This window comes from Ammospiza caudacuta, chromosome 6, assembly GCF_027887145.1.
Source record: "Ammospiza caudacuta isolate bAmmCau1 chromosome 6, bAmmCau1.pri, whole genome shotgun sequence".
Classification (NCBI taxonomy): domain Eukaryota; kingdom Metazoa; phylum Chordata; class Aves; order Passeriformes; family Passerellidae; genus Ammospiza; species Ammospiza caudacuta.
The window spans coordinates 16,949,488-16,977,417 of NC_080598.1; the positions used below are offsets into that span (position 1 = coordinate 16,949,488).

The window sequence follows — 27,930 nt, forward strand, 5'->3', positions numbered from 1 at the left end:
TGTACATGCCTTTGTAAGGATGTAATGCTCCTTCAGCTTACTCGTGGAGAAACCAATGTGTGGTATAATATAATCAGGAATTAAAAATATTAATGTCCAGTTCTGCAAATGACTAGACTATTTCACCCTCTGACAGAATATTATAAATCTATAAATGCTGAAAGACACCCAACAGCTACACCACATACACACTGAAAAAAATCTAAACTGTGCATGAAGCTGCAGCCTAAAGTCATGGTCCTAAACCCACACCGGGTATCTGGATTTACAAGTCTCTCCCTTTGCAAATACCTTCCCTTATCAGAGCCCATGGCTGAGGTTGGAGATTTAAGTGAATACAGAGGATTTCAATACCAATTATTCCAAGTCTACCAAGACAAATCAATCCTTCATTGACTCAACACAAATTTCCCCAAATTCCTTACGCAAGGAGCGCATTTAGAGTACTGAACAAGGAAACCCATAGGAAAGAGGGTACAAAAGTATCTAGAAAAAACCCTCATACTGAAACTACTCAGAAAGGTGAAGCTTCAGACCAACACTATTTGAATTTGATTAGCCCACTGATAAAGACTCTGCAATAGACCTAAAATATTATTATATGTAATACTATGAATTTTACCATAACTAAAACCAGAATCAACTGTAGGACTAACTATAATAGCAAAACATGTAGAGAAAGCAGGCACAGCAAACACAAAGCTACAAGCAAAAATAAATAATCAAGAAAGATTCCATCCCGCTGAGTTTCATATTCTTGCCTTCATACTCTCTACATTGAAATACTACCATCTGTATACTTTATACATATAAGATATGCCTTCCTCTTTTTATTAAAATTATTCCATACCTATGTGATGTGGCAACAATTTTCCTTTCCTAACCAACAAAAGTTATTAAATCTGATCAGAATGCCAAGTGCTTGAGGAGAAAATTATGCCTTGCATTAGCTTTTACAACTCCCATGATCTTTCACACACAAGGAAGGATGCAATGAACCACAACTGAATAAACCCCCCATGTGTGACACCACGTGTAGACCGGTTTGGAATCACTTAAACGGATACCAACCTTTACAGCACGATTCCGAATCTTCCTGGGAGATCCAGCTAGAGGAACATCCACAGTCTGTCTCTCATCAGATGGTTTAACCGTGAGCCTTTCTGCAGGAGTATGTGGCCTCCGCGGGAGAAAGCTTTTTGGAGGTCCAGGCGGAGGAATATCAGACGGAGAGGGCGGAACAGAGATCGACCGTGGAACATCTAACGAGCTTTTTGACTTAGCACGATCCATGAAGTCTGAGGAACCCGCATAAAGTGGGGCCGTGGGGCTGCCATGTTTGAACTGCTGCCTCTGCTGCCACTCATACAGCTGCCAAACAGTTCCATCCTTGTTTGCTTTCCTCTCCTCCTGGGACATCTTCAAGTGGCTGACGCGATCCTGCGCATATTTGTAGTCACTCGGCAGATTGCGGTTTGGTGGTGGTGAGCTCCCTGAAGGCTGCCTGGTATTCTTTGGCAAAGTGTGATAGTTCTCAGGAAAAGGAGGATTGGGACCCTGACGTGTAAGAGTCTGATCTGAAGTGATGCTGGGGAAAAAAAAAAAAGGGAAGAAAATGGTAAATTTTAGCACACACCGATGAGTGGAAGTGACTGATAAAACACCTCTAATGACATAACCATTGGAGCTACAAGACATATAACAGACATTTTAAGAGAATTTACAGAAATATTAACAAAGCAATATTAATGTCATCTATCCTGCACACAAACACTACAGTGCAGAAACACAGGATTTTAATTTAGTGTTTAGCCTAGGATGAACTACTTGAAGCAAACTTAAGGAACGGCAGCATTTTGTACTTGAATTAAAAAGAAAGTCAAGAACATGAAGAATGGAATTATTTTCATGTTTATCTAGTGAGTCTGTAAACTAAAATATTCCTCTTCACAGAAAGTGTGCTCACCACTAGGTGGTGCAGTTTACGAAAACAAACGCATGTCCAATATAAATATCTTTAAAAGCAAGAAGAAATCTCACCAATCCCAGAATATCTCAGATAGTTTTTGTTCAGGTGAATGAAGTAAAAACAAAGCGAATTATAAGAAACTGCTTGAAGTCTGCAGGTCTGTATGATTATTTTCACGAAAAAGTAGTGAAATTGCTACTGGTTCTACTGATTTGAGCAACAAGAGACTTTTTACAACAAAGGTCATTGACAAATTAGAATATAAAAAGAAGTATTACATCCTGGCTTTAGTACTGGACCCATAAAACACTTAAGTTCTACAAACTAGATATTTTAGCACGTAGTGTTAAGACAGAATTGGCAAAAGTTTTGACAAAGTCTAGTTAGCTCCCTCTCCTCCTTTGAAGACAAAATCCTTCTGTAGCCTGCCTGTCTAATTTCTGATTCTTCCATCAAATATCTGGGGGTTTTGTACTTGGATTCATTTTCCGATTGATTCAGAATCTCCAAAGAGAAAACAATTCTGGCTAGGCTTGCTACAAAGCATCAACACCAAAAAAATACAAAATTTAAAAAATGAACCCAGCACAAAACCACACAAAGAAAAACTCCAAGCATCTTTTCATCACTTCACTCAGTAAGTTCCACTCTGTGTGAGAGGGAGACCTCATGGTTTGGAAATTGCAGGAATTCCCCGTGGAAAAAAGGCCAGGATGGAAAAGAACATCTTTGTTCAGCATCCAAGAATAACTGAACCAAGGAGGAATGAATTGCTACCAGCTACCAGCTCAGTAGCTGCCACCATCCCTTTTTACTTGCAGGATTTGACACTGTTGGACTACCCTGAAATATGGATAATCTCAAGAGGATACAAAATTCCTCAGGCCAGCAAGTAGAATAATTGCTGCACTGCCTGGAGGGTTACAAATCTCTGAAGGCTCTGCTCTCTCATACCACAAAATCTTGATGTTGTACCTTGAATTTCAGAGTGAAGGTTAAAGCAGGCAGGTAGTATGAACACAGGCAATTCAAAGATCAGCATACAGTCATGGAACCTCTTTTAATTCTCCAATTCATTGCATTATGTGCACTTGGAATGTCCTGTACTTTACTGCCAATTTTTTCCACATGAAAACGTGGTAGAAAGTTGGTAGAAATGTATTTCCTCTAGATAGCAGTAAGAATCAAGAATGCTTGGAGCAGATGATGCTCTAAAGGACATCTGAGGCAGGCATGAAACTAAGACAGATTGCTTGGGTGATTTCTCAGTGGAAAAACAGGGAAGGGGGACTTGACCACTCCTATACCCCAATTTAGTGAAGATCTCATGAAGGCCTAAGCAAACTATCAGATGTTGCAAACCACCTGTGTGTGATTATTTTCTAACTGGACATTAAAAGGCAGAATACTGAGATCAGCTGGAATTGGTGGCAGTCAATGAAGCCACCAGGGCTGGCAGCTTTAGGAGCAAAACCAACCTGAAAACAAAACAAAGACAACATAAGTTTTGTTGGGGCAAGGGGAGCCATGCCTTCCTTCTAGAAAAAGATGAGGTTTTTTGAGAAGAACTAAAAACTGTTATTTTGAAAGCAGTACGTGGAGCAGCTGATATGAGCCAGTTTCATGCAATACTTCAGCCTGCTATAAAAAGAGAACAAAATTGAATGTGGATAACATTGCGCAGGAAAGTAACATTCAGAGCTGAACTTTGGAGGCAACTGCCTACATACAGGCACATTGTGCTTTCTCAGTATCTGAAGCAGGGAGAAACCTCAAGCTGAGATGACAGGCTTTAAGCTGGTGGCATCTCTACCACACAAGGTTTGAGATGCTTGAGAGATCATTTGCATCATATAAAAATAGGCTGAGACGACACACGAACTTCTAGGTAAAGAACCATGTCCCAAATTACTCAAATTAGTCCACAATGGACTATTGCTTTCTTGGAGGTTAAAAGTGAGCAAAAGCAGCTGTTTTTGAGAATCTCCCTCATTTGAATGATGAGGTATAGAGAACATAAAAAGGAAAGCAGACATTAAAGAGTGCATAAATGGCCTGATGTCATATTATATGACCATTGGCCATGAAAACTTTCAGGGACTTTAATGGGAAGCAATCACATAGAAGATATTGTAAAAAGAGAAGAAAGATCTTCAAAAGTCAACAACATTATTAGAAACACTGTGCCCATTCATGGGAATGCACAGAAGTTAACAAAGACAAGTAATGTTTCTTCCTTAAGCAAATCAGGAAGGAACAGAAAGTTCTGCATAACAAGAAAGGTTTTAACACCATTTGCAAGGAAGGAACTATCTCAACATGACTGCATCTAGTGAGGAAATATTAAGCTTAACTGGATTTATATATTTCTAAAATGCAAGTAAACTCTTAGAAATAGCAAATTGTTTACAATTATGCACTAAGTTTATATGGGCACTGGAACCAGATCAAAACTTAACAATTTCTGAACAGCTGCCATTTGATGGTCCTGACCTTGACCTTTAATTACTAAAAGCCAAAACTTCCTGAAAGCCTCCTTTCAAACCTTCTTACAGTTCTTGAGATCTCTCTGAAAGGCTGTTATGAATCTTACCAAAGCAGGTATTCCCATCTGCTGAGAGCAGAGTGGGATTGGGTGGCTACACTGGATGTCACCGGAGTGCAGCTGAGGGGTCACTAAGAGAGGTGGGTCCCCAAAGCGACAGCTAACATCTGCAACTCAGCAAAGGGAGTGCTTCATTAAAAAGGGAAGTAAAACATCTATTTGAAAGGTCTGAAGATCTATATAAAAGGTGCCATTCCTACAAGCAGTCACATGAACCACCTCAGTGTTTGTGTGAACCCTTTAGCTGAAAGGTTTCTTTCTTGTCATAAGCAACTTGCTGGCAAGCACTGCCTCTGTACACACCTGAGCCAGGAAACAAATAAAAAACTGTACTCATTCTGTGTTCAAGAACTACCCAGCCCTCTCAATCCTCAGAGGTTCTCTATTTGTAACATTTCAGCTGGAATATCAATCAACGTGGAGCTTTAAAAAATTAAGTGCTCTACTACTACTACCTTCTAAAATCAAAACAAAATGCCAATCAAATTATCATCTCTAGCTTAAATTTCTACACCATGCAATCAGGAAGATATTTGACAACTAATATTCCACTTCTATCCATCATTTAACAACACTGCAGAAACTCAGCAGGCTAAGAGAAGGTGCCATTTAAAAGATGACTCTGTTAATCTTTGGGAAGGTAACATGCAATTTATCCTGAATGCAGAGAATATAATGGCATTTGTCAGGAAAAGGCAAGGAAAACAAGGTCAACTTAGCCATTTTTAGAGATATGTATATGCAGATATAGAGCTATATCCAGAAATAGATACACACAGACATACATACATACATATATCTTTATTTTCACTGAATACTTAGCAGCTCCAGCTGGTTTCTTCTAGAACAAAGCCTGGCACCTGCAACAGCACTATCTTAACACTGCACCTGATACACACCCTTAAAGTTAACTTACTGGAAAGAGTAATTTGGAAAAAAACCATACTTATTTAGTCATCAGTCAATCCTGCCACTGCCAGGACTTCTGATGTAAAAAACATCAACAGAAGCTTTTTAAGCATTAGCTCATTAGTTCAATTGGTTTCTGTATTATTTCAGGGAAATCAATGTGTGTAATAAGAACTAACGCACCAAGTACATTTTTTCATTAAACTCTCATTCTTTTGGGAAGTCCTGATTGACATCCAAGTAAAAAAATATGGAAGTTAATTGACTCTAGCAGTTCAAAAGAATATTAAATAATATAAAAAAGTAAGAAAGCTTCTTCAAGGGTAATTTCAAAAATAAAAGAGTAGAAGAATGGACTTCCACAGAAAATTAGGAAGCCTTAAACATCTTACTGGAATTGACAAACTGGAACGTCTCTGAATTGACAAACATTAGCTTAAAAAAGAATTTTTTAAATTCCCAAAATGTTTTCTCCATCCTAAAAACCACATGCCAATATCTCCTGTTTGTTTATACTATAATTAGATTTGAGCAGATTTATAAAACACTAATTCAGTAGAATAAGCATATTTGACAAATCCTCACAAGCAGCATCGAGCCCAACTGTTTTTCCTGCCACTTGACACAATGTGACATTCTGAGCAGACAGACATATTCATCACTTCATTTCTCCAACTGGTACTTAATCTGACTTTGAAAGCAAAACAATTATGAGATTTTCAAACTACAAAAGCATTCCAGTGTGCATTTCGCCTATTGGTACTATTAATGCAATTTTCAGGGACTGAAAATGGAAAAGAGAATCCCAGAGACCATCCTAGGATGTCTTCATTAATTACATGAATATATGGAGACTTTCAATATGTGATACAGACGTCGTGACTCTGAGTGCAGTGATCTGACATAGAGCAGTGAATGTGTCTTTGGAACAGGAATAGAAGAAAGAAAGAAAGTAATGAGCATAATGTTTCAAAAGGACATCATCTGTATGTCTTGAAGTGGAAAACAATTACCTGTAACTTACATTGTGTAATTGTTCATGAATAAGAGGTAATTGAGGGTTGCATTTCATGTTCTGGCTCTTCAAAATTTAAGCAAATTTTAAGAAGTTTTAAGCATCCACAGTGATTAAAAGAAGGAAAATAAAATAGCATGCTAATCTCACTTATTCTATTTGCAATACTGTGACAATATTAAAGAGATTTGATTAGCAAATCCCATATTGGCTTTCCCAGGAGATAAATGCCTGAAAAATACCATACTGCATCGAAGGAAAAAGTAAGTCTTCTTACATATTGTCTCTGTAAAATATTGTTCAGATTTGCACCACAGGTATTACTAACACACATTTTCCTTTAATTTAAGAAAATGTCACTTGGCCATAAAGTTAAAGACTGTTACTAACCTTTTTGTATCTCCTTTCTGGACTTTTACCCAGTGCTCCACTTGAGCCATGTTACTTTTCCTTTGAAACTGCTTATCTGGATTTGTTCTGGGAACAAACCCTCTTTTATATGAGCCAGTGCCATTCTGCTCCACCAGGCCAGCACCCACACTCAGTGAACTAGGGAGAGTTCCATTCTTCTCAGCTGGCTGAGCTACTTGGGACCAGGATGCATTCCTCAAGTCTGGAAATAATGAATCAGCTTCAGTCACTGCATGCTTAGCCTTTCCCTTTTTGGTTTCCAGAGTTCCTTTCCTGTGGATGTAACGCTCCTCCTCCTCCTTCTCTCTTCTCATCTCCTCCCGCTTATCGTATCCCAGCATTTCAGCTGATTTCTGATAACTTCCTTTTGTGTCTGTCATCTCTGCCCTCACACACTCTTTGCAGGCATCCACATGATTGACCTGGGGAACAGCTTGCTGATCCACTTTTTCAGTTTCCCTGAAAAGAAAACAGGAGTCAGTAACAAACACTGTTTAATTGAGAAAAGTTGGTGTGGTCTCTTTTACAAAGGATACCCACAAAATCACGGTCTGCAGACTGTGATAAATTTGACAGGTTACAATAAATATGCTCAGCAAAACTCAATTGCTATCCCAGTTAGAAAAAAGTCACCTTTATTGTGCTGTCAAGGTAGCAGAAATTACTTATATACATCTCTAAAAATGACTGAAAATACTAGTATTATATAGAAGTTGAATGTACGTTCAACATAATATTATGTACAAAAAAGCTGTAAATAAAAAAATCTCCCTGTCCTAAGAAATACTGAAAGCCAGAAAACTGAAATTAAGCTGCCAGCTACTCATGGCAAAATATAAAAAAAATCTTTCATATTTTTGTAGATGCCTCAGGGACTAGTCACTTCTGGCCAAGAGGACAGGGCAATACCCACATTTAAGTCACTACTATTGCCCAGGGAATTTCTAGTGGGGAGCTACTCCTGAAGAAAAAATTGCTCCATGCTGCAGTGCACACTGCATGACTTCACTACCTTACAGCCTAAATAATATCAGAAATCTTGATATTCAACTTGAACACACTATAAAATGTCTGAGGATTCTGAAAGTTTCAAGTCGCTTTTGACATATAACATACTTCATTTGCAATTTTCTTCATCTCCTTATAACAATAACCTTGTCAGCAACTTTTGTTCTCACAAAATGCAATGGGTTCTCACTGATCTCAGGGCGGCACCCCATCTCTGAAACTAAGTTCAGCTTCTTAAAAGGTTTATGGAAAGTAAATTTTGAGTAAGTGCCATGACAATAATTTTTTCAATTCAGTCTAATTAGAAAAGAATAGTCTGCTTAGGAGTAAGGACATTGGATCAATACTTCTAATGTGCCAGACTTCCCCAATTTTTCTTTCAATTATTCCTGTCCTTACAAAGAAGATAAAGATAGAGGTACCAGATTGTTTCTTGAAATTTAAATTAAATCTAAAAAGTCTTAGCACAATATCATATTGAATGCAAAGCTCTGGAAGAGACACTGATCCCTTCATTATATTTGACTGGCCAGAAGGAAGCAGCGTGAGATACTCAGAGAAATGCACCATAACATTTCAACCCTCACAGCCCACAGTGGCTGAAGCAGGGCTGTCTCACACAGCAGCGCTCCTTCACATGGAGGAGCAGGGAAAAGGGAAACAATCACATTCCAAAGCCAAAACATCAAGAAGGCCACATCAATTTAAAGAAAAGGAAAAAATCTGGAAGCACATTTTGGCACAGCTGAATTTGTTCATTATCAGTTCATACCTGCATAAATTAGTTGATATCCATTAACTCTATGCACTTATAATTTATCTGTCTTTAGCACTCTCTTTCCCCTTAACAGCACTTCAATCCTAATTCTAAAACACTCATTTGAAACAACTCATAAAATTTCTTTTCTTTCTCTTTTACTTCTCTCCCCCAAAGGCAGCCAATTGGCTGTGGCAGGTGTATGAATTTGCCCACAGAAACTGGAACTTTTTACCTGAAATTCCCTAAATTATTACACCTATAGAGAGAAATTAATCTTGGTCACTAAATGTGGCCACACAACTTGCATGCATACACAGATACTGAACACCAGGTTTCCTTAATTAATACCAGTGAGCTATTTTGCAACAGAATAAATTAAAAATAATTAAAGAGAAATTAAATTTAAAATAAAGAGAAATAAATTAAAGAGCATTAAAAATGGAAGACTTTTATGTACATATCTACAAACAGCAGTGTCAGATACCACCACAGGTGCAATTTATGGAAGATATGAAATTTTTGTAAGATTGTAAGGGTTTTTTTAATGTCAAATATTAATTTTTCTTTTAAAGCTTCTGAGTGGAACTTGCCTCTTCAGTGAGGAGCGTGTCTGCATGAGAGCAGCCTGGTTCATAGCCCGGATCCAGGCGTTCATGTCCTCCTGGGTGTCTGCACTGAAGTAGTACGTCCTCATCCCTGTGTGCTCTGCCTGAGAGCCAATGACAGAATTCTTGTTATAAATATATGCCCTCATACCTGTGTGAACAGCCTGGAAGAAAAAAAGAAGTAGAAGTCAGACAGCTCTTTCACCTTTCTCCCCCCAAAAATTAACTTCAAAACAACTTTTCCTTGACTGCTTCTTGAATTTGGGGTGAATTATCACACTGCCACAATGGGCTATAAGGGCACCAAACTCAAAAGGCACTCTGAGTATTACTGAAATTCTTCTGCCTCTTTCTGGCATTATTAAGCTGAAAATCCAGTGCTTCTGATTTTTACAGTGGGAAATTTCAGCTTTTCTTTGTCTTTTAATTGATATATTTCATTTGCCACAAATACTATACTAAACAAATTGAAGAAATCCCTATACTGAACAAATTTAAGAAATTCTCAATGAGATGTGCATCGGCAAGTCAATTTTCCCAACTCAGTTAATAAAGAAATTTATTCAGACAAAACATAGACAAAAATCTTATCTTTTAAGCAATTAAACTGCTAATTTAAGAATTGATTACAATGCATGTTAGGATCTTTTGGTTAAAGCGTGCACTTGAAACATGGATTAGCTGCAAAGTCACAAGACTTACTGATAAAAGTTAGTAATACTGATGGAATTATCACAGCACATAAAATACTGGCAATTATCTCTGCACACTAAAATTCTCCATGAAATTCCACTGCAAACCAGAGGTACCAGGCAATTTCTCTATAAATATATTCAATATTCAAATGGATTCAATATGGAATACCTTTGTAACTCTAGGCTAGTTGAATTTAATAAAATCTCATCCATATTTGTATTAGCAATAGTATAAAGATTAGAAAAACATGTAAGCCCTGCAATACTTCAGATTAGCAGGGAGATTCGCATCTCTTTACTTGGCCAAAAAACTGAAGGTGGTATACTCTGCTTGAAAGCTCTTGTAATGATATTAAAATGAAATCAGTAATTAAAACTTATTTTTATAAAACTAAGCCTGCTATCACACACAAAAACTAATAGCATTAAACACTGCTGAGATGGGTTTTTTTAAGAAGAAAAAGAATTATATCAAAATTTTAATATGGCTACATCTGTTTCTAAAGGGTAAACGTGCTCTGTAAATCCTGCCTAAATAATTGGTCTTTTTATACTGATGATATCCTCTCCCCCTTGTTATTCTAAGTCAAATTTTTAAAAAATTATTGTAGAGACAATAATAGATGGCTTCAGAAATACAATAGCCTTGACAAAACCCAGGCTATTTAATGCAGTGTAGCCCTTCCTAAACATTATAACTTCAGTTGTTTACCAAGAATTTCCCAAATTACCATGACCTTACAGACTTGTATCAACAACTCCAAAGAGCAAAATATGTGCTTGCTATTACAGTGCTTTTAAGCAAGTTCTGTGCAAAATTTCCTCCCTTCCCCTGGCGGGCTGTTCCCCTGAATGTGTGAAACGTGGCCTTTCCCTTCTGTGCCTCAAGCAAGGAAGGCTGAGCTTGTTTTGAAAACCGGAGACTGAAGTAGAACAGCCAGCTAGAAAAAGGAGGAGGAGAAGGAAGAGGTTACATAAAGAAGTCAAGACTCTCTCCTGCTCAGAAGAGTCTGCACTTCCCAACAACATTGGCCAAAAAGGGAATACAAGGTGGTTTCTTCTCAATTCCCACCATTAGCTGCTCCCCTGAACACAGGAAAACAGGACTTACACATACTAAACAACAGCTCTGATCAACCACATATTTAGAAATCAAAGGACTTTATTCATGTTTCCCTGGTTCTCTGGTGTTATTGGGGGGTTGTCTTTTTATCTCCATTTTCAGAACACAAGAATGCTCAAAGCAAATATGATTTGGAGCATTAATTCATTTTAATTTACAGTTACCATCCAGTGTATGAAGAGACCAAAAACTGGCAGCTCCAGATATAAAGGAAAAGGGTGACTTTATTGTGAGACCTCATGACTACAGAGCTCCTCCACAGAGCAGGTTGATCCCACAGAAGGTGTTAAAATTCAGAAGTGAATCAGTTCCTGCAGCAAAGCAGATTATGCATGTCCCACTGCAGATGACACAACTATTAACTGGTTTTATATTTGCTTAAAAAACCCAGAATTTTGGTGAACTATCTGCGGAGACTGCATAGCACACCAAGAAATGGATTTAACAGACGTCTTAATTGACCTGTATGCCCTGATCAACATAACCCACTTGTGTTTTAGGTTTCTCTGTGCACACAGCTGCAAGCACTGCCTAAGAGGCTGCAGGTGAAAACAGTATCAAAATGCAAACTGTGCTGCACGACTCTCTCCTGAGAGACTGAAGCTCTCACAGCCACAAACATTCCCAGCTTCGGAAGGGACAGTGGAGACGGTGTGTCATTACCAACAAACACAATATCCTGTATTTCACAATATATAACACTGGTTAAGGGAAAATTCAGATTTCTTTCAGTTATTTATTAGTAGTGTGTTTTAAATGCAAGAAAGCCACTTTGTGCCAACATCCTGTAGCTGTCCCTGCTGGCAGACAGAAGCTAGCAGGCTTTTTGGGTTTGGGATTTTTTTTAAAGCCAAAGCTATTATGATGGCTAGAGCATACTAAAGAGCCTAGAACACAGCACATGCTCACATGTACGCCATACACACAACAGGGAAAAAATAATATTGGTACCTATTCATGCATTCAGAGGCCTTAATGTGGATAGACTGAGAAGAAAAGCAGTCTCTCTCCCATAGTGCACAGTAGGAGAAATGGACAGCAAACCCCAAGAGCATATCAACAGAACAAGACAAGGACAAAAAAAATTAAACAAGTTAAAATCATTTAAAAATTCATGTTAAAAAAAAAAAAAACCGAACAAACAAAAAAAAAACTTAATAACAGACTGTACTAAAAGTAACTAATGCCTACAGCTGTTGTGTTCACCTCCACTTGTTCAAAATACCTAAGAGAGAAAAGCCACCATTCACAGAACAAAGGGATAACTAAAGGAACAGTTTTCTAATAACTGTAATCGTGCCAAGTTAGTTCTGTCAATGACCTATAATGGACAGAAAATTCTTCCCCTGAATTTTGATATTTACAACCTTTTCTGAGCAAAATTGAAATAATACTCTGAGCCTTTGCTACAAACTCAACAACAGCCCACTACACCCTAACTCATCTTTCATCTTTAAATAATATTGAGCTTTTTGAGGATTTCTAGAAGCTTGAACCCTCCCCTCTTCCAAATTCCCAAACAGCATCTCTCAAATTTACAACCCTTGGCATTTCTTCTCCTGACTCCCCAGACCCAGAATAATAAGGGAGCCCCCTAAGGGAGCAACACTGACTCAGAGAACATAAAGGAACAAACTACGGCAATTTTTTTTTTTTTTTTTTTTTTTTTTTTTTTTTTTTTTTTTTTTTTTTTTTTTTTAGGAAAACCACCAAGATCAAAGAAACAGATAGGAAGTTCGTCCTGGTCTCAGTCGTCTAAGCAATGAACAAATACTTCCATTAGTAAGACCAATTAAAAATAATTTTCCTTATTTGAGGACAACAAGGCTTCAAAAGAGACTGTGAGGACATGAACCTCCATAAACTGATACTATTCCTGTCCAAAATTATTGTGCTACTGCAAAGTATAGTCACTTCTCTGTTAATCACAAGTATTTCCAGCTATATATGTAACGCTCTGCAAGCCTTTTCACATTAAAATCTAAACAATGAATTTGTGCTCACTCATATTGGTACCAATGAAAAACTATTCTTTTAAAATGCAGCTATTACACTAACTAAATATCTTTAGGATGCGAGCTGCTGAACTAAAAATGCAGTAAGGACCCTGAGTTCCAGGCTCACACACAGCTTAGTGACAGTGGCTTAGAGCTAGTCACAGCACTTGGCTTGGCACACGTAGAGAGGACTCAAAAAAGAGTCAAGACTCAAAAATTGTATCAAAATAGAGACCTAAAAGCACAGTTTCTAAACCAAAGAAATTAAATGCACATACTGATATATTTCAAAGTAGGGGTTTGATTGATTTCAAAAGCCTACAGGCTGTTCTGCAGGCCTGTAATTGTTAAACAGCCAAAGAGACAAGAACTTAAGCTGGACCTCAGAGGGTGATGAAAGGAAAAGGATTTTGAGAACACCTACAGCACACGTTTTAACACTTTGCAGGGTTCAACACAGACCCTACTGAGCATGTGCTTCACAAGCCTCCTTCTAACCAAATCATATGCAAAAAGCACCCATATATTTTGCTTCGCAAATTGCCTTCCTCTCGTTTTGCAAACAAACGAGTTGAATTTTTTCCAGTTTTGCTGTTTTCCTAGCTTCCAAACTCACTCCTACTTCAAATGGGAGACAATCCTGTTGTAACAGAAGATTTACAACAACCTCAGTAAAGAGAAGGCTAAATGTAAGAAATGCCACAGCACATACTCCACTCATTCAGGTCTTTAATGCAAAAAAAGTGTTATCTTTATTTTGGGCTTAATCTGCTCGTGTGTTCTATTTCTGGCTGTGCTACGCTGCGAGACACAATGTCCAGCCGGGCTCTGGGTCTGGAGGTGTTCTGAAGAGAGGAGATAAAGGCAATGGCTGCTGAGTGATGGATGCCAGCACGGGGTGCTCCTGCTGTGGGGAGCCCACAGCCAGCTCTGTGACCACTGAACATCAGCGCTGGACAGGGTCTGTGCCACAGGAACCGCACAAAATCCTCCTGCTGCCCTTGGAGCTGGGTCTGAATAAAATCACACTGCAGCATCCAGCCTGCAGTCCATCATCAAACACCTAAAGCTGAGTTACAACTGGCCTGACAAACAGCATGAAATGTTCATTTTTTTTACAGAGTTTGCTAGCATAAACTTTCTTTTGCTATCAACACCCTATTTCCATCAATATCAATAGATATAGATAGACCCTGTGTGGAAAGTCTCATGTATTTCCAGAAAAAGACTCAGATTAAATACCTGGTAGAGCTCATACAGGTATGATATCCTAAAAGGAACAGGAGAAGTCTGCATTTACTTCTGGAAAGGTTTAACCATGACCAAACCATGGATTCCACTCTCCTTGGGCAGTGGTGACTTAACAGAGTGTGTAAACACCATTTGAATAAAATAAAAAGCAGGGAACCCTAGAAAAGCACATTGAGTTCCCCTCTTTCAGTACATGCTTCCTCCTAGGAAAAGGCTCTAGAAAAGGAGAGCTTTATGAATCACACTCAGTAAATACTGGAGGTGGAATGTTTTTCTTAAACAAAGATTTCTTTGTAGTTTTATCCTGATAACTCATGCTCAATGCATTTGAAAAGTACAATAAACATTTCTACAAAGTGCACCAGGTCTTTTTTAAACACATTTCCCAAGTTAATATTTGCTTAATAAATTTCAAACCACTATCCACTTGAAAACAGAACTGAAAGTAAAAAAGGCAGTCTCAACTTTAAAACACCTCAAAAAAAAACCAAAATGCAATAGAAAGTCACATGTTGCTCATAATTTCAGCACAGAAAATATGTAAACAGAGACTCCTTCTAGATCTCCTAAAGTATGTCTGATCAGAACCTGATTTGTAAATTAATTTATAGTGCATAGCTGATATGCTTGATAGAAAAACAAGTTCTGCTCTGACTTTAAATCTGCCACAGGCGTGGAAGTTTCTCAACTTTGCCTAAGTGCTGTAGTTTGGACAATCACTTGGAGTCAGGTTTGGCACTGTCAAGAAATATGGTTTTTTCATATCTGTGGGCTTTTATAATGAAGACTAGAACTGCAAATTATATACTTATATTTATTTTTAGAAAAAGAAAAACCACAAAACCACCCATAAGCTATATCAAACAAGAGTACTTGTTCCTTTTAAGAAGTCTGTATCACTTAGGATGACCAAGTGCTGTCATAGTCTACCTGTGAGATCTGAGTCGATTTTTTTCTTTTAAAAAATCCACAACAAAACCAAACAGACATCAGTCCATTATAAGATCAAGTACTCTATTATAAAGTAAATAAGACTTTTCTTTCAATTTGTACACAGTACTGGAACAACTTGTCAACACTAATTTCTGATTTTCGAAACAGGCTCTTTACTCAGGGACACTTCATTAAGCTCTAAGGACACTTACAAAGTAACAGACGTGAATGTCAATTCATAAGCAAAAAAAAAAAAATGCTATGTCACATTTCAACAGGCAGTCAATAAACCTGTCTGCTTTTAAAAGCTAGTAACAAGCAAAATAGGAAAACAGATGGTGTTCTTGTTTACAACAGCAGCTTTTCTAATGCAAATAAACTGTGATTAGCGGATAAGCTTTGCAAATGTACCTTAAAAGAAAATTTGCGATTGATACGATCTTCAGGTCCAACTGGAGATATGACATAACTGGGCAATGGGATGCTCCCCAGAACAGACTCCTCTCTGCTGTCTGTGGAATAAAGAAATAGAATTTAATTCCCTGCCCTGTTTAATGGGCTAACAATATATTCTCCTTTATGGACACAGAGAAAACAGGCATTACACAGAAACAACAGTGGCTCAGACTGAACATAAGGAAAAGCATTTTCCCAAGGACAGAGCAGCAGGGGCACAGGCCAAGGGAGAAGCTGTGCCATCTCCATCCTTGGAGCTTTTCAGTGCCTGACTTGATTAAACCCTGAGCAACCTGGGCTGACTCCTTTCCTGACCCTGCTTTCACCAGGCACTGGGATGGGACACTTCCTCAAGTCCCTTCTGACACAAATTCACTTATGATTCAACACCAATAATACATGCAGAAAAATGCTTTAGTTTTAAAGAAAAAAAGTTTGGAGTTTGTTTTCCTAATGAGGTTGAGTTTTTATTGAGTTTTTTTTCTTTTTTTCTTAGGGAGGGGTGAGGGTTGGATGCTGCTTTTTAGCTTCAGCCAGAAGAATACACTTCAAGTATAAAGCTTATTGTGCCAAATGAACAGTGACAGGCTGAAAAACATGATGGACTTTCCATTTAGCACTGTACATCCAGGCTAATGGCTATAATTAGGAAACCTCTCTTACTGCTGGCTCCAAGGGATCGACAGCAGAAATGCAGCATCTAGAAATATTAATTTCAAGTCTGATATTCTGTAATGCTTTTCAAAAATTGTAGTACATGAAAACTTGAAAAGAACCTTACCTAATACCTAGTTTGGTCTAAGATCACATCTAACCTTTCTCTTTTTTTGGCAGAATTACTGGATTCAGAAGTTCTCAGTCTTACTTTGTCCCTTAGATAAAAACTGAACCAATGCCGTGATCTGGCCATAGCACATTCTTAAAAAACTCAGATGTCCAAGTGCAAGCAAGTAGTTCCCAGAACACAGACCAGAGATGGAATGAATCTTGTTTACTCCAGTCAGATGTTCTGCAAAGTAAACTGCGTCACTCCAAACGTAAATGATGTGAAAAAATATTATACAGCATCCTTTGCTTCCCCTACTCTGGCCTAGAATTTGCTGTGCATTTAAGATGTCTGGCCAAGCAATTGTTTCACTGTTCATCTCAGAACAATAACTTTAACTGAAGAGCTCAGTTAGTTCATGCATTCACCATGATTTGTACAGGTGAACTATTCAGACTAACCCAAAACAGCTAATATTTACTCACCTTTGTAGTAAAACAAACAAAAATCAGCAAGCACAAACCATCGTCTCTTCCATAACCGCATTCCAGAGCTATCCTGAAATGCAAGAAATGTGGTACACTTTTCATTTAAGGAAAGCTAACAGGCACAGTGTTGATCCAGTGAGTAGTTTACCAGAAGCTTACCTAAACATGATTGCTAAGTGCAAAACAAATGGTTTCTATCTCAGCAAAACGTTGTGTACTAAGATAAGAGGCAAAACATCCAGCTATAAAGTAATGAGGGCAGAATAGTCAAACTGCTAATTTTCATTAAGTAATTAAACCCTCATCCCTAACAGCATTCAGATTAACCTTGTACACAACCAGTGCTTATTTTATCTGCTGAGATTTATCTGCAATAAGAAAACCAAGTGTGTTTCTGGATGGCACAAACTCCAACAAAGATTGCCTGCAGACCAAATGAAAATCACTACACAGCTGTGAAGTATGACCTCACATTTCAGGCAATGATATCCTATAATTCAATCACCATATGTTACCCATGCCTAAAATGTAATTTAATCAAATATTCCTTAGGAAATAAAACAGGATGCATAATGTGCAAATTTTAATGAAGTATAATATAATATGCCTGTGGAGATATATATAGATATAGATATATATAACCTTGTCAGAATGAGGATTATTTGCATTGAAATTAATTTCTGAAGCTTTTAAAATTGCCAGACTATAACCTAGGCAAGTACAACTTGTTCAGCTCGGGTAGGCTTCGATGGGACCAGCAGGATAAAAAGCACCTTCATATTTTAAGGGTTTACAAGCAAGGTTAGGGGACAGAAGGAAATAGGATATACAACATTGCCCTAGCTATTTCCCTCCTCCTTTCTGCAATCAAATTATCTATGGAAGGACTTTCTTCCCTTCCCATTTTCATGCCACAAGGCTGGCAACACATACTGTGTCCGAGTTCTCATTCTGTCCTGAGAACTAATGGACTTGGGTAGTGGATGTCACCAGAGCTGAGAGTGGAGCACAGCAGAATTACAGCTCTCCACCCAGGAGGAAGCAGACAGCTGCCAGCTATTTCACTTTCATGTAAAACCATAATTGTAAGCCTCAGATTTCAGCCTTCTCCTGCCCACCCCTAAATCTAGCTGCTGGATCTCTGGTGATAATCTGGAAGGCACAGGCTGCCAAATGAGAGGCAGGGGAATTATTCTCATATACTTTATTTACTTATTACACCCAAAGATGTGTTTCTGTCAGCTTAAGAGTTCAAGACACAGCAGCTGTAGAATTCTGTTCATTGAATGAAATTCTGTAATCCAGTCTTTGCTGGCTACTGTGAGCTGGTTACATGTCCCCATTTCCCATCATTTTCTCCCTCCTGCTTCTGGAGAACAAAAAGGCATAGGGACTGGAATTCAGCCTTTGATCAGGGTAGAAGGGCATAACCAAGTAGATAGAATAAGGCCTTCACAGCCAGCCTCAGGCTGACTGTGTTCTGAGGGAGTCAAAGATCAGCCTGACACTGAGCCAGCAGGACAAACCAGGGAAAATAACCACATTTAGATAACAAAGTTACAGCCTCAACACTGAGCTGAGATGGTGACTTCCATTTATCAGTTTCCTCTTCTGAATCAAAGCCATTTGTAAACCTTGGGTTTCACACTTGCCAAGCACAAATTCCTGATTATGGAAGTCTGTGGAAGCACCCAGCACTGCCCTGTGCCACCAACACTGGAGCTTCTGCTTTCTCAAGTCCTTAGAAGCACAGGCTCCTCCTTGATGCTTGCACTGAATATATGGACAGAACCAGGTGATCAGATGCATACCTGCTTGTGCAGCCAGCCTCTTACTATCACAGGGACATTGGGATTCCTCCTGATGGCTTGTTCCCTCTTTCCAAAGCTGTGAACTTTGCTTCCAGTCTTCACAACCTGGAAAGTATAATGGAGCAGTGGTTTTTAAACCATCCTGAGACTCATTTCATATTACAAATACTCTCACTGCAATAACTTATACTTCATTACACAGCAACAAAGTACTCATGGCATTTTCAAGGGCAAGTAAACAGGCAATGATATTTACAACAGAGCAAAGTCAATCCTCCACCTTCATCAGGATGGTGTGCCAGCTCCTGCTGAAAAGCAGCAGCACTGCTGTGTCAAGTCAGAAGGCGGAACTGTGCAAATTTTAGTGTGCTTGGAAAGAATATTTGAGAGCTGCATGCAAGTCTGTCGAAAATATTGCACAAGTCTCTTACACACACAGGACTTTGAGTAGATAAATCTTACTCTTGCTCTTTGTTTGGCTTTTGGGGGGGGGGGGGTTTGATGGAGTTTTTTGGTGAATTTTAATTTTTCCTTCCTGTTTAAAGTCAAGAAACATTGATAGCTTAATAAAATCTTGGACTCTGGCCCTGCAAACAAAAGGAGAAGACAGTGATACTACCAGGGAAGAGACCCACACAGCAGCCAGTGGAAACCACAAGGCCTAGGTAATGGTCTGTGTCTTACTGAAACCTCAGTTTTGACCCACATGGACAAAACTATTTCAAAAACAAACAAGCAAGGCCCATCCATATGTGAAAAAGCACTCAATGAGTAATTTGCCTGTTCTTTTCCAGCCTCAGCCCAGTTTGCTCTCCAAGTGCTTCAGGACAGACTACCCTTACAGTTGCTGCCAACCTCTCCAAGAAAAGAGCTGTCCAAATTCTTTCCTACAGTGTCTCTCTTTTTAAACTCTGAGCTTGTCAGGGTACAGATGCTCTGCAGGCAAACAGCAGCTCTGGAAACGAGTATATTCATCACACACAAGGGATAATATCAGAAGAGTATCTCAGTGTACTGCTCCTGCCAGGCAGGCAACATCTGGACTAGAAGACTGCTGTCTAAAATGTAAATAATTATAGCAGAATATTGTAACTTTAAATGGATTCTGTTGATTGATTGGTGAAGGCCAGACTTTACCAATCAGCACTAAATTTCCTGTGTTAATGAAGGGTTAGGTAAAACCAGTATGAAAAAATGCACTTCTTTTTTGGTGCTACAGCATATGAAGCAGTGAGGCAGATTTAACAGGAGTGAGGAGCAGGATTTCCCCAGCAGTGCCACCTCCCCAGACAGCTCAGTGAGAGCCTGCACATGACCCAGCAGCACCCAGGGCACCACAGGAAAAACCCACACTTGTGCACCTGTCCAGGGCTGCTGGCACAAGCCCAGCAGAGCAGGTTGTAAAATGGGTTTCTGAGGAACTGGCAAAAGCCAGTTCACAGCAGAAGTCAGGTCAGGATGGCATCACCAAATCTCCCAGGCTGTGTCTCTGCCAGACCTGTGCTAAGGCACTCAGCCAACAGGCTGCGGAGCACTGGCTTTGTGCAAACACAGCCATGTAAGGGCTTTGGTTAAGAAAAATGAGAAGTAAACAAGACAGTTGAGTTTTTAAAAATTGCTGCCCAGTGTTAAGATGCAACAGCAACGTTAAAAGGGTGATGAAAAATAATGAGGCCAAAATTTGTTAAAGCTCTGAAAGTCAAAATTCTATTTTTATTTTGTTTTTACTTCATTTATACTTTGCAGCTGAACATAAATCAATTTACAAAATGTACAGAATTTAATTTTCTAATCTTTCTCTCATGTATATCTTTGGAAGGGTGAAGGAACTGAGGAGCAGTTGAAGTGCAGCTCATCTAGCCTTACAGCAGCATTTAAATTTGGTTTTTTTTTAAAGTCAGATATTTTAATCAAGCACTTTCTCTGATATTAATAATTTAAAAATGCAGATCACAATGTAGAAAAATCATCCTTGGACTTGGTCAAAGGACCAAATAATTTCTAAGGCACAGGAGTAGGAAAATTTGTCCAAAGGCTGTGTATTACATGTCAATCCTATACCCATAATGGAAACAAAATTATCTTTTTATGGTGCTTTATGTAATTAAAATTCTCCTATAATCTTCAGTATTGATTATCTCATTCTGCTCTGGAATAAAACAAAGCATAACAGATACTGCAAAGCATAACATACTTAATCACACCTTGTTTCCACTGGCTAGACTAAGAAATTGGTTTAAAAGAAAAGGTGTATTTTTAAACTATTTCTCTGCACTGCAGTAGTGTGTTCCTAACTTGAGTTCTTCTGATACCGTTGTCAGGAGTTTAAAAATGTAGGTCAGCACAGCTGTCTGTATCACTGAAGACACAAAAGTCACTTCTGACTTCAGTACACTTGTTATGCTGACTTGCTTGTGAATGACTGCTGAGTTTTTGCAACAAAACTCAAATGTCAAAAGCCAAAATTTTCAAATCCCTTTCCATCACTGCCTCATCTTCTTGCTTACAGCAGCTTGTAGCTGAGGAGGAAAGTTGCTAACTCGTTATGGAATTTTTTTCTTTCTTTTAAACAGGACTAACAAAAAAAGTACAGACAGACTTTTTAAAATAGTAAACAGGAAGACTGTATTTTGGTCAAAACATGCAAATACATACGCATAATAAAACATGGAACTTGCAATCTAGAAGGAATTTTTAAAGTCGACCCATAAAAAGCCACCTGTTTAAGTCATAAACTCTTTAAGTCAAAAAAATCTCAGAGTTTCAGTTAGAAACTTATGGATCCTTTCAGTATCTCTAAGAAAATGAGACATAATCCTTATTTTTCAGATAGAAAAAACTGAAACTCTGCAAAAATCACCAAATTTTGAGCATTCACATGCAGTGGCTGTGAGCTAGACCCAGTGCTGCACTCCAGCTCCAGACAGCCCCAGAGCTGGCACATCACATTCCTGTCACCACTGCTCGTTCCAGCTGCTAGACACATTCTTCACTTGGATTCCTCACCAGTTTGCCTCAGGGAAATACCAGCAGCTACCAGTGTCACCAACAATTCAATGACTTGTGCTATGCAGAACCCATCCAAAACATGCTCTCAAAGTGCAGATAGTAAATACATTCCCTACAGTCCTTTCATTTTTGACTTGGCCAAAGTCCTGTGTGGCACAGTAACATTTACAGACTTCCATTCACACCACCACATGTTTCAACAGACTAAATTCCAAATGTACCTTGCTGTAAAACTGAAGAAGACCCTTATTCTTCCATAACCTTAATTATTAATCAATATAAATGGCTTTTAATATGGTCAATCATGTAATTGAATTGGCTATGAACAAGCAGATCTTTGGGACAGAGAATAACTGCAGTTTATCAAAATGCCCTTTTGCTTTTCATTCCCTCAAGCCCATACCCCTCAAATGTCAAAGAGTAGGATAGACTGCATTGCTCTCAAGTCTTGAGATTTCTTACTCAGACAATTCCTGCATCAAAATACTGACCCCAAATGTGCACAGCTCTATAGAAAAAAAGTTTGAACTTGGCCAGGATTCCAACACAATGCATACACCATTCTCTGATGGCATTTGCAAGACCAAATTATAGAATCATTTAATAAAAAACCAAAAATTAGCCATGGTTAATTTTGTTCTAAGTAGAGAACATGAACGTGATTGTGCTTAATGTTTGCATCTGAGAACTCACTCTTTGAAAGAATGATTATGGAATTCAGGGAAGAAAACATTTGGAAATAGATGGAAGGACTTTAAAATTTATTCTCAACCTCCTAGAAGTCAATCTCAAAGTGGAGGACACAGGTTATTTTACAGCCTTTTGTCTCACAGCTAGTTCACTTGAAATAATTTTTGTGTTAGACTGTAAAGGAATTCAACAGATCTGACTTTACAAAACAAGGGAAGTGATTTCAAGCCTGTTAACACATGCAATGATGAAACATTGTAGGAATATGTAGGAAAGATGCTGGTTCATCTTAATTAAGGACCCAAAGCAGAACAGATCTTATAACAACAAACTTGGTGAAGAAGCAAAGTGCTGGCAAAGCCTCTGTGAGAGCTTTATTCTAAGTTATAGTTAAAAAATCCACACCTGGGAGCCTGCCAGAAGCATGCACAGCCACCCTTAGAATGGACTGCAAACAGAATAGAAAGAGAGACCAAAACCAGACCAACCAAAGCCTTGGGAGATGGTTCTGGACATTCTCTGAGCTGTGATGGAAAGAGCATCACCCTCCTGCTCAGCTGTGTGGTTCTGACATGCCCAGTGAATGAGCCCCCAGCATGTGGGTGGCCTGGGAGTGGAATCCAGTCCCCATTTTTGGTCTCTGCTGGATCAGTGCAAGCAGGTGACAGAGGGAAGCAGCAGCAGCAGGGCTCGGAGGATGCACGCTTTCTGGCAGAAGTGTGATCCTGGCCAAATTAAAGCCAGCTGCGCCACTGGAGAACTCCCCAGCTCAAAGCACCCTATCAGGTCCCCAGTAAGTTTTTGCTGGTTCAAAACAGAAAAAAAAAAAAAATGAGCTTTCTGCCTCTAATGCAGGCTTTAAAAACTCAGAGTAAGGAGGATAAATATGGTAAAAACAAATTCTAACATACTTTGGTAAATTCAACTCTTCAAATATCAAAAAGAAGTGTTTCAACTAATTCAAGCAACCTACCAAGCTGACTGCAGTGATAACTTCATCTAGCACTTTAAAGATAAATGTATTCTTGAGATACGATACATTATAATCTTTGTGTTGGTTCAATAACTTATACATTTTAAGTTTTAAAAAATAATTTTTCAAAAATTAATTTTCAGCTTCTCTTGAAATTGTATCATCTCCTATACTCAAGCACATCCAAAAATCAGATGTGTAGTCAAAGATTAGTAAAAGATTTCAAGTATTCCAACTTATCAAAACATCTTTGCAACCAATTCAGTGAAGCCCTTTCTTAAACTCAATTACATAAAAGGCTGCTCACTTTTGCATTTAAAAGAAAACCAACTGAGAAGCTTAAGAACTGCAGTCAAAGAAAATTATCTCTGCTAATTCTTTCAATATTGCTCTATCCCTTTTTATCCACCCACTACCATTGTCACTGTTCTGTAATTTACTGTAAGGTCAAAGAAGTATTAAAATAGATGGTGACACTTCAAGTACAGCACTTTATTATACTTTGTTCAATAATGGACACAGGTCCTTTGTCAATGACAAGGAATGGACTTTTCTATTATTAAACATTATGTGTGTGAACTTGATGCCTGCACTGCTTGTGCAATGCAGTGAGGGCAGAAAGGATTTAATTCTTACTAGGAGGAGGAAAGGCAGTAAGATTTCATGAAAAATTAAGAACTGCAAATTCCTGGTATCATGCATCATATACACTGAACTACTAAAACACTTGCGGAAATACTAATATTTCATATATTTACTTCCACTTGTAACACACAAACTTTCTATGTCCCAATAATCACAATGTAAGAAGTCACCATTCAATGCTGTCATGTGGGCATGCAGTGCTTCTAAAAGAGCTGTAACAGTGCTGTTACTGCTGCATACAGTGCTGTCAAAAGGTTTGTGTCTGGGTAGAAGATATTATCTCTTCTCTGAGGTCTGACTAGACTTCTAGCTAAATCCACAGCCCTACTGAAATCAGCATAAGAATACTGGATTTAAGACCAGCGAAGTTGTGATCAACAAGATGAAAAGAAAATATTTTCCTTTACCTTAGAGGCAGGTTTTGCATCAACAGCAGACGTAGTTACTGCGGTGGACGTTTCACTGACCATGCTTGAAGGCCTTTGGTTTATTTGTTGGTTGGACATAGATGAATTCTGTCTAGAAAGCAAACAAAACCAGATAATCTAAAGCACAATGTTTCCAACATTGAGTGTGGCCTTTTTATGTTTAAAATTCACAGTGTGCAAATGAACAACAAGTTAGTAAAACATTTCCTGTGTGTCTGCAAGCTCCTTTGCACCACTCCTGTCATTTAGATTTCAGGTCTTTCTCAAGCAGTGACATCTGATGATTGGTATTTGTCTATGCATCAGTAGGGAGAAACCTGCCAAATTGTCTGCAAACCAAAGAGAGAATCAAGATCTAACAAGGAGTGCAGGAAGAGAGAAGATAAGGCCTACGCAGTGAAACCAAACTGCCCAATTTAGAGAATTGGCCAAACCTGTGAAAGAGCCAGTACTGGGGAGAAAAGGACAGGAATCAGCACTTGGCAGTAACAGGCTTTTTATTTAAAATCAAATTGAGCCTTGACTGCTGTTAGATCTTTCACTAACTCAATGCTGTATCTTTGAATCTGCCCAAAATATGATTCATAGCACAATATGAATTATTAAAATACCTTTTTAAGCAAAATGGTGCAATTCAAGGCAGATAGTCATTAGAAATGTGTAATTTCTGAGTCATCCTAAGATTCCAGAAATCCTGATAACTAGCTCAGATATCCATTTAAAGCATGAGTGAGGTCAATCCTACCAGAAGAACCTGTTCAACAAGTAAGAATTCAGTACAGCCACCCAGATGAAGAATTGAGAGGATAGATAGAAGGGCAAAATAAAATCTCTGTGAAGAGAAGCTTCAGCAGCCAAACTCGACACCAGCATTGAATGAAATTAAAACCACAGGTGGCATTTTCAAAAATCATTAACAACATAATTTAGCAAATAACAAGTAGCAATAGAGTCACATCAGAAAAGAAAACACAACAAAACAAACAATTAACATCTGATTTTCCTTTTCCCAGTCACCAAAGCCATTTATTAGAAAAACCAAAAATGGTATAAAAGCTACACCAAATATGGTTGCTGCTACCACTGAAATCCAGATCTGAACCCAACAGAGAACAGAATAACTGAGTTCCACAGAATTATAAATAATTCTGAGTTATCATGAGAACAGAGAAGAGTCTGTGATTTCAGTAGCTCAACACAAGGTTTAACAGAGGATAAAATATTTGCCACCACTGCTCTTCCTCAGTTACAACCTGAACAATTATCTGTTCAAAAACTGGGATAGGTGTTTTTTCCTTATTTTTCCATTTGTGACCAGGGTTTCAATGAAGCTTGCAAGTAATTAATACAAGTTAGGTCCCATTTTACTTATATCTTGCACATCTGACATAAATTCCTTCTTTCTAGATTTTATATATAACCTCAGGTCCAAGATGTAAGAACAACCTACAGCAGGCCCCTAAAATTCCTGACCATCCTTTAAAGCAAGGGAACTTAAACGTGTCAGTTTGAGTCCATTTACCTCACCTCTAATGAACCAGCGACCCTGGTTCAGCATTTAATCACCTTTTAATCCAGACTCTGCAAAACGCAGATTAAGAAACTTCCCATATATGACACTGCCTAAGCTATTCCTGTTGATGAAAATGAAAAATACTATTTAAATTTTGACAAATTGGAATTAATTTTTCCAATAAAAAATTAATGAAGAAGAAATAACCCCAGAGGAATGGTTTTAACTTAATATTTCTACTCTGATTTAACAGATTTTCTCTATTCCCAAAAATGCTGTTTCACAGCAGGTTAAACATACTGCACTTGAAAAAAATAGAAGAATTACAGAGCAAAATAAGCTTTATGTTTAACAAGACCATCACAAGAAAATCATAATACAATACAGAATGATAAAAATGTAATTTCTAAGCATTTATTATGTGATCATACTGTGATTGCCCTTCCACTTGCCACTACAAGTGATCACTGCCAAGAAACCAGGCTTTCCCTTTCTAGTAGAATCAAATTAATGACGAACTTCAAATTCACAAGAAGAAAAATGCTCTTTAAAAATGTGAGGTAGTTGCCATGGAAGAATTCAAATAGCAAGCAAAAGAGACATTAAGTCCATTGAAAGAGAAAATACATTATTATTCTCATTATTCTCCTATAACAAGTCTTCAGCAGCAAACCTGGTAATGCAAAATTGCTGTACCCAACATTTAACAGAAAACACAAAACAATACTGCAAATTTATTTCAGTATTTGTATATAGTATTTCAAGGCTACAATAGGATTTTTGCATGAAATCAGAACATAAAACTCAGGTATTCAAGTCTTTTAACAGCTATTGAATATTCTCAGTGTTTTTAAAAGCAAATAAAAACAGGCAGAATATGCAGAATTACCTGAAACATCCTGGCCTGTTAAGGGAATTAGCATTGTCCTAATAATATTTACAGATTCAACTTCAAAAATAATTGACTACAGCACTGACTCTGTGCATTCAGAAACATTAGTTCAAAGTCTCTATTACCAAAGATGTTTGATAATAATACCTGTTATCCAAGGTACCCCATTCCATCTTCGTAGTGATGCTGTTTTACTGTTTTCAGGCTAGTTTTTTACTGCCTCCCACAAGTGTGTGAATGCACACACAGAATTGCAGTGTGTCCATTTGGAACTCCAATACTGTGTAAATATTTTCAAGTACTTGAAAATAACACCCTATATAATATCTCCTGTCAAGCAACTCCCTGCTCTACTTAAACATTGCTAGTATGTCTCCAGAAACCATATTTACCAGCTGAAAAAAGTACATAGCCAACATTTGGGGTATTAAAAAACCCTAACACTGAAGAAGAACAATAAAAAACAATGACTACACCAGTAGCCCATATTGAAAATGCAATACTCACGAGAGACCATAAAGATCAGTCGACTTGGAAGATCCACATCCATACCAGCAACTTAAAAAGTTTATTTGTTGGAATCAGACATGATGCAATAACATTGTGTCAATGCAGTTTTATTACTAATAAATTGCCTAATCAGCTAGATTTAAAAAAACCCCAACCCTCCTAGTGTTTCTATACATGTAAACAAGGTAGACATTTATTTTAGGGTTGTTTGGGTCTCCTCTTTACTCTCCACCTGATATTTTTGCTGCTATAGTAACCAAATGCAATAGATAAAATAAGATGGCTCTCTCCCCAGAGGTGATACACAGGTTTTATCAGGCACACAAAAACAGGCAAGAAAGAGGATAGCACTCATTGCATTAAGCACACTATATTTTCCCCCATATGTCTACATTTATGTTCTTGTATTTTTTAAAGTACTATCTCCTCATTTGCAAACACACTCCTATGACAAATACTATACAGCTC

The 27,930-nt window shown here is 38.1% G+C and overlaps 1 protein-coding gene across 1 annotated transcript in view; it reads right to left on the bottom strand.

The window, feature by feature from the left end:
- Positions 1-27,930, bottom strand: part of PLEKHA7 (pleckstrin homology domain containing A7) — a 144,776-nt gene that overhangs the window by 29,689 nt on the left and 87,157 nt on the right. Inside the window, exons 4-10 of the mRNA XM_058806362.1 lie at positions 24,527-24,638; positions 18,803-18,907; positions 16,989-17,061; positions 15,693-15,793; positions 9,268-9,446; positions 6,889-7,368; positions 1,072-1,588 (exon numbers count right to left, since the gene is read on the bottom strand). Of these exons, the coding sequence (XP_058662345.1) occupies positions 1,072-1,588; positions 6,889-7,368; positions 9,268-9,446; positions 15,693-15,793; positions 16,989-17,061; positions 18,803-18,907; positions 24,527-24,638 (1,567 nt within the window). The remainder of the gene's footprint in view (positions 1-1,071; positions 1,589-6,888; positions 7,369-9,267; positions 9,447-15,692; positions 15,794-16,988; positions 17,062-18,802; positions 18,908-24,526; positions 24,639-27,930) is intronic.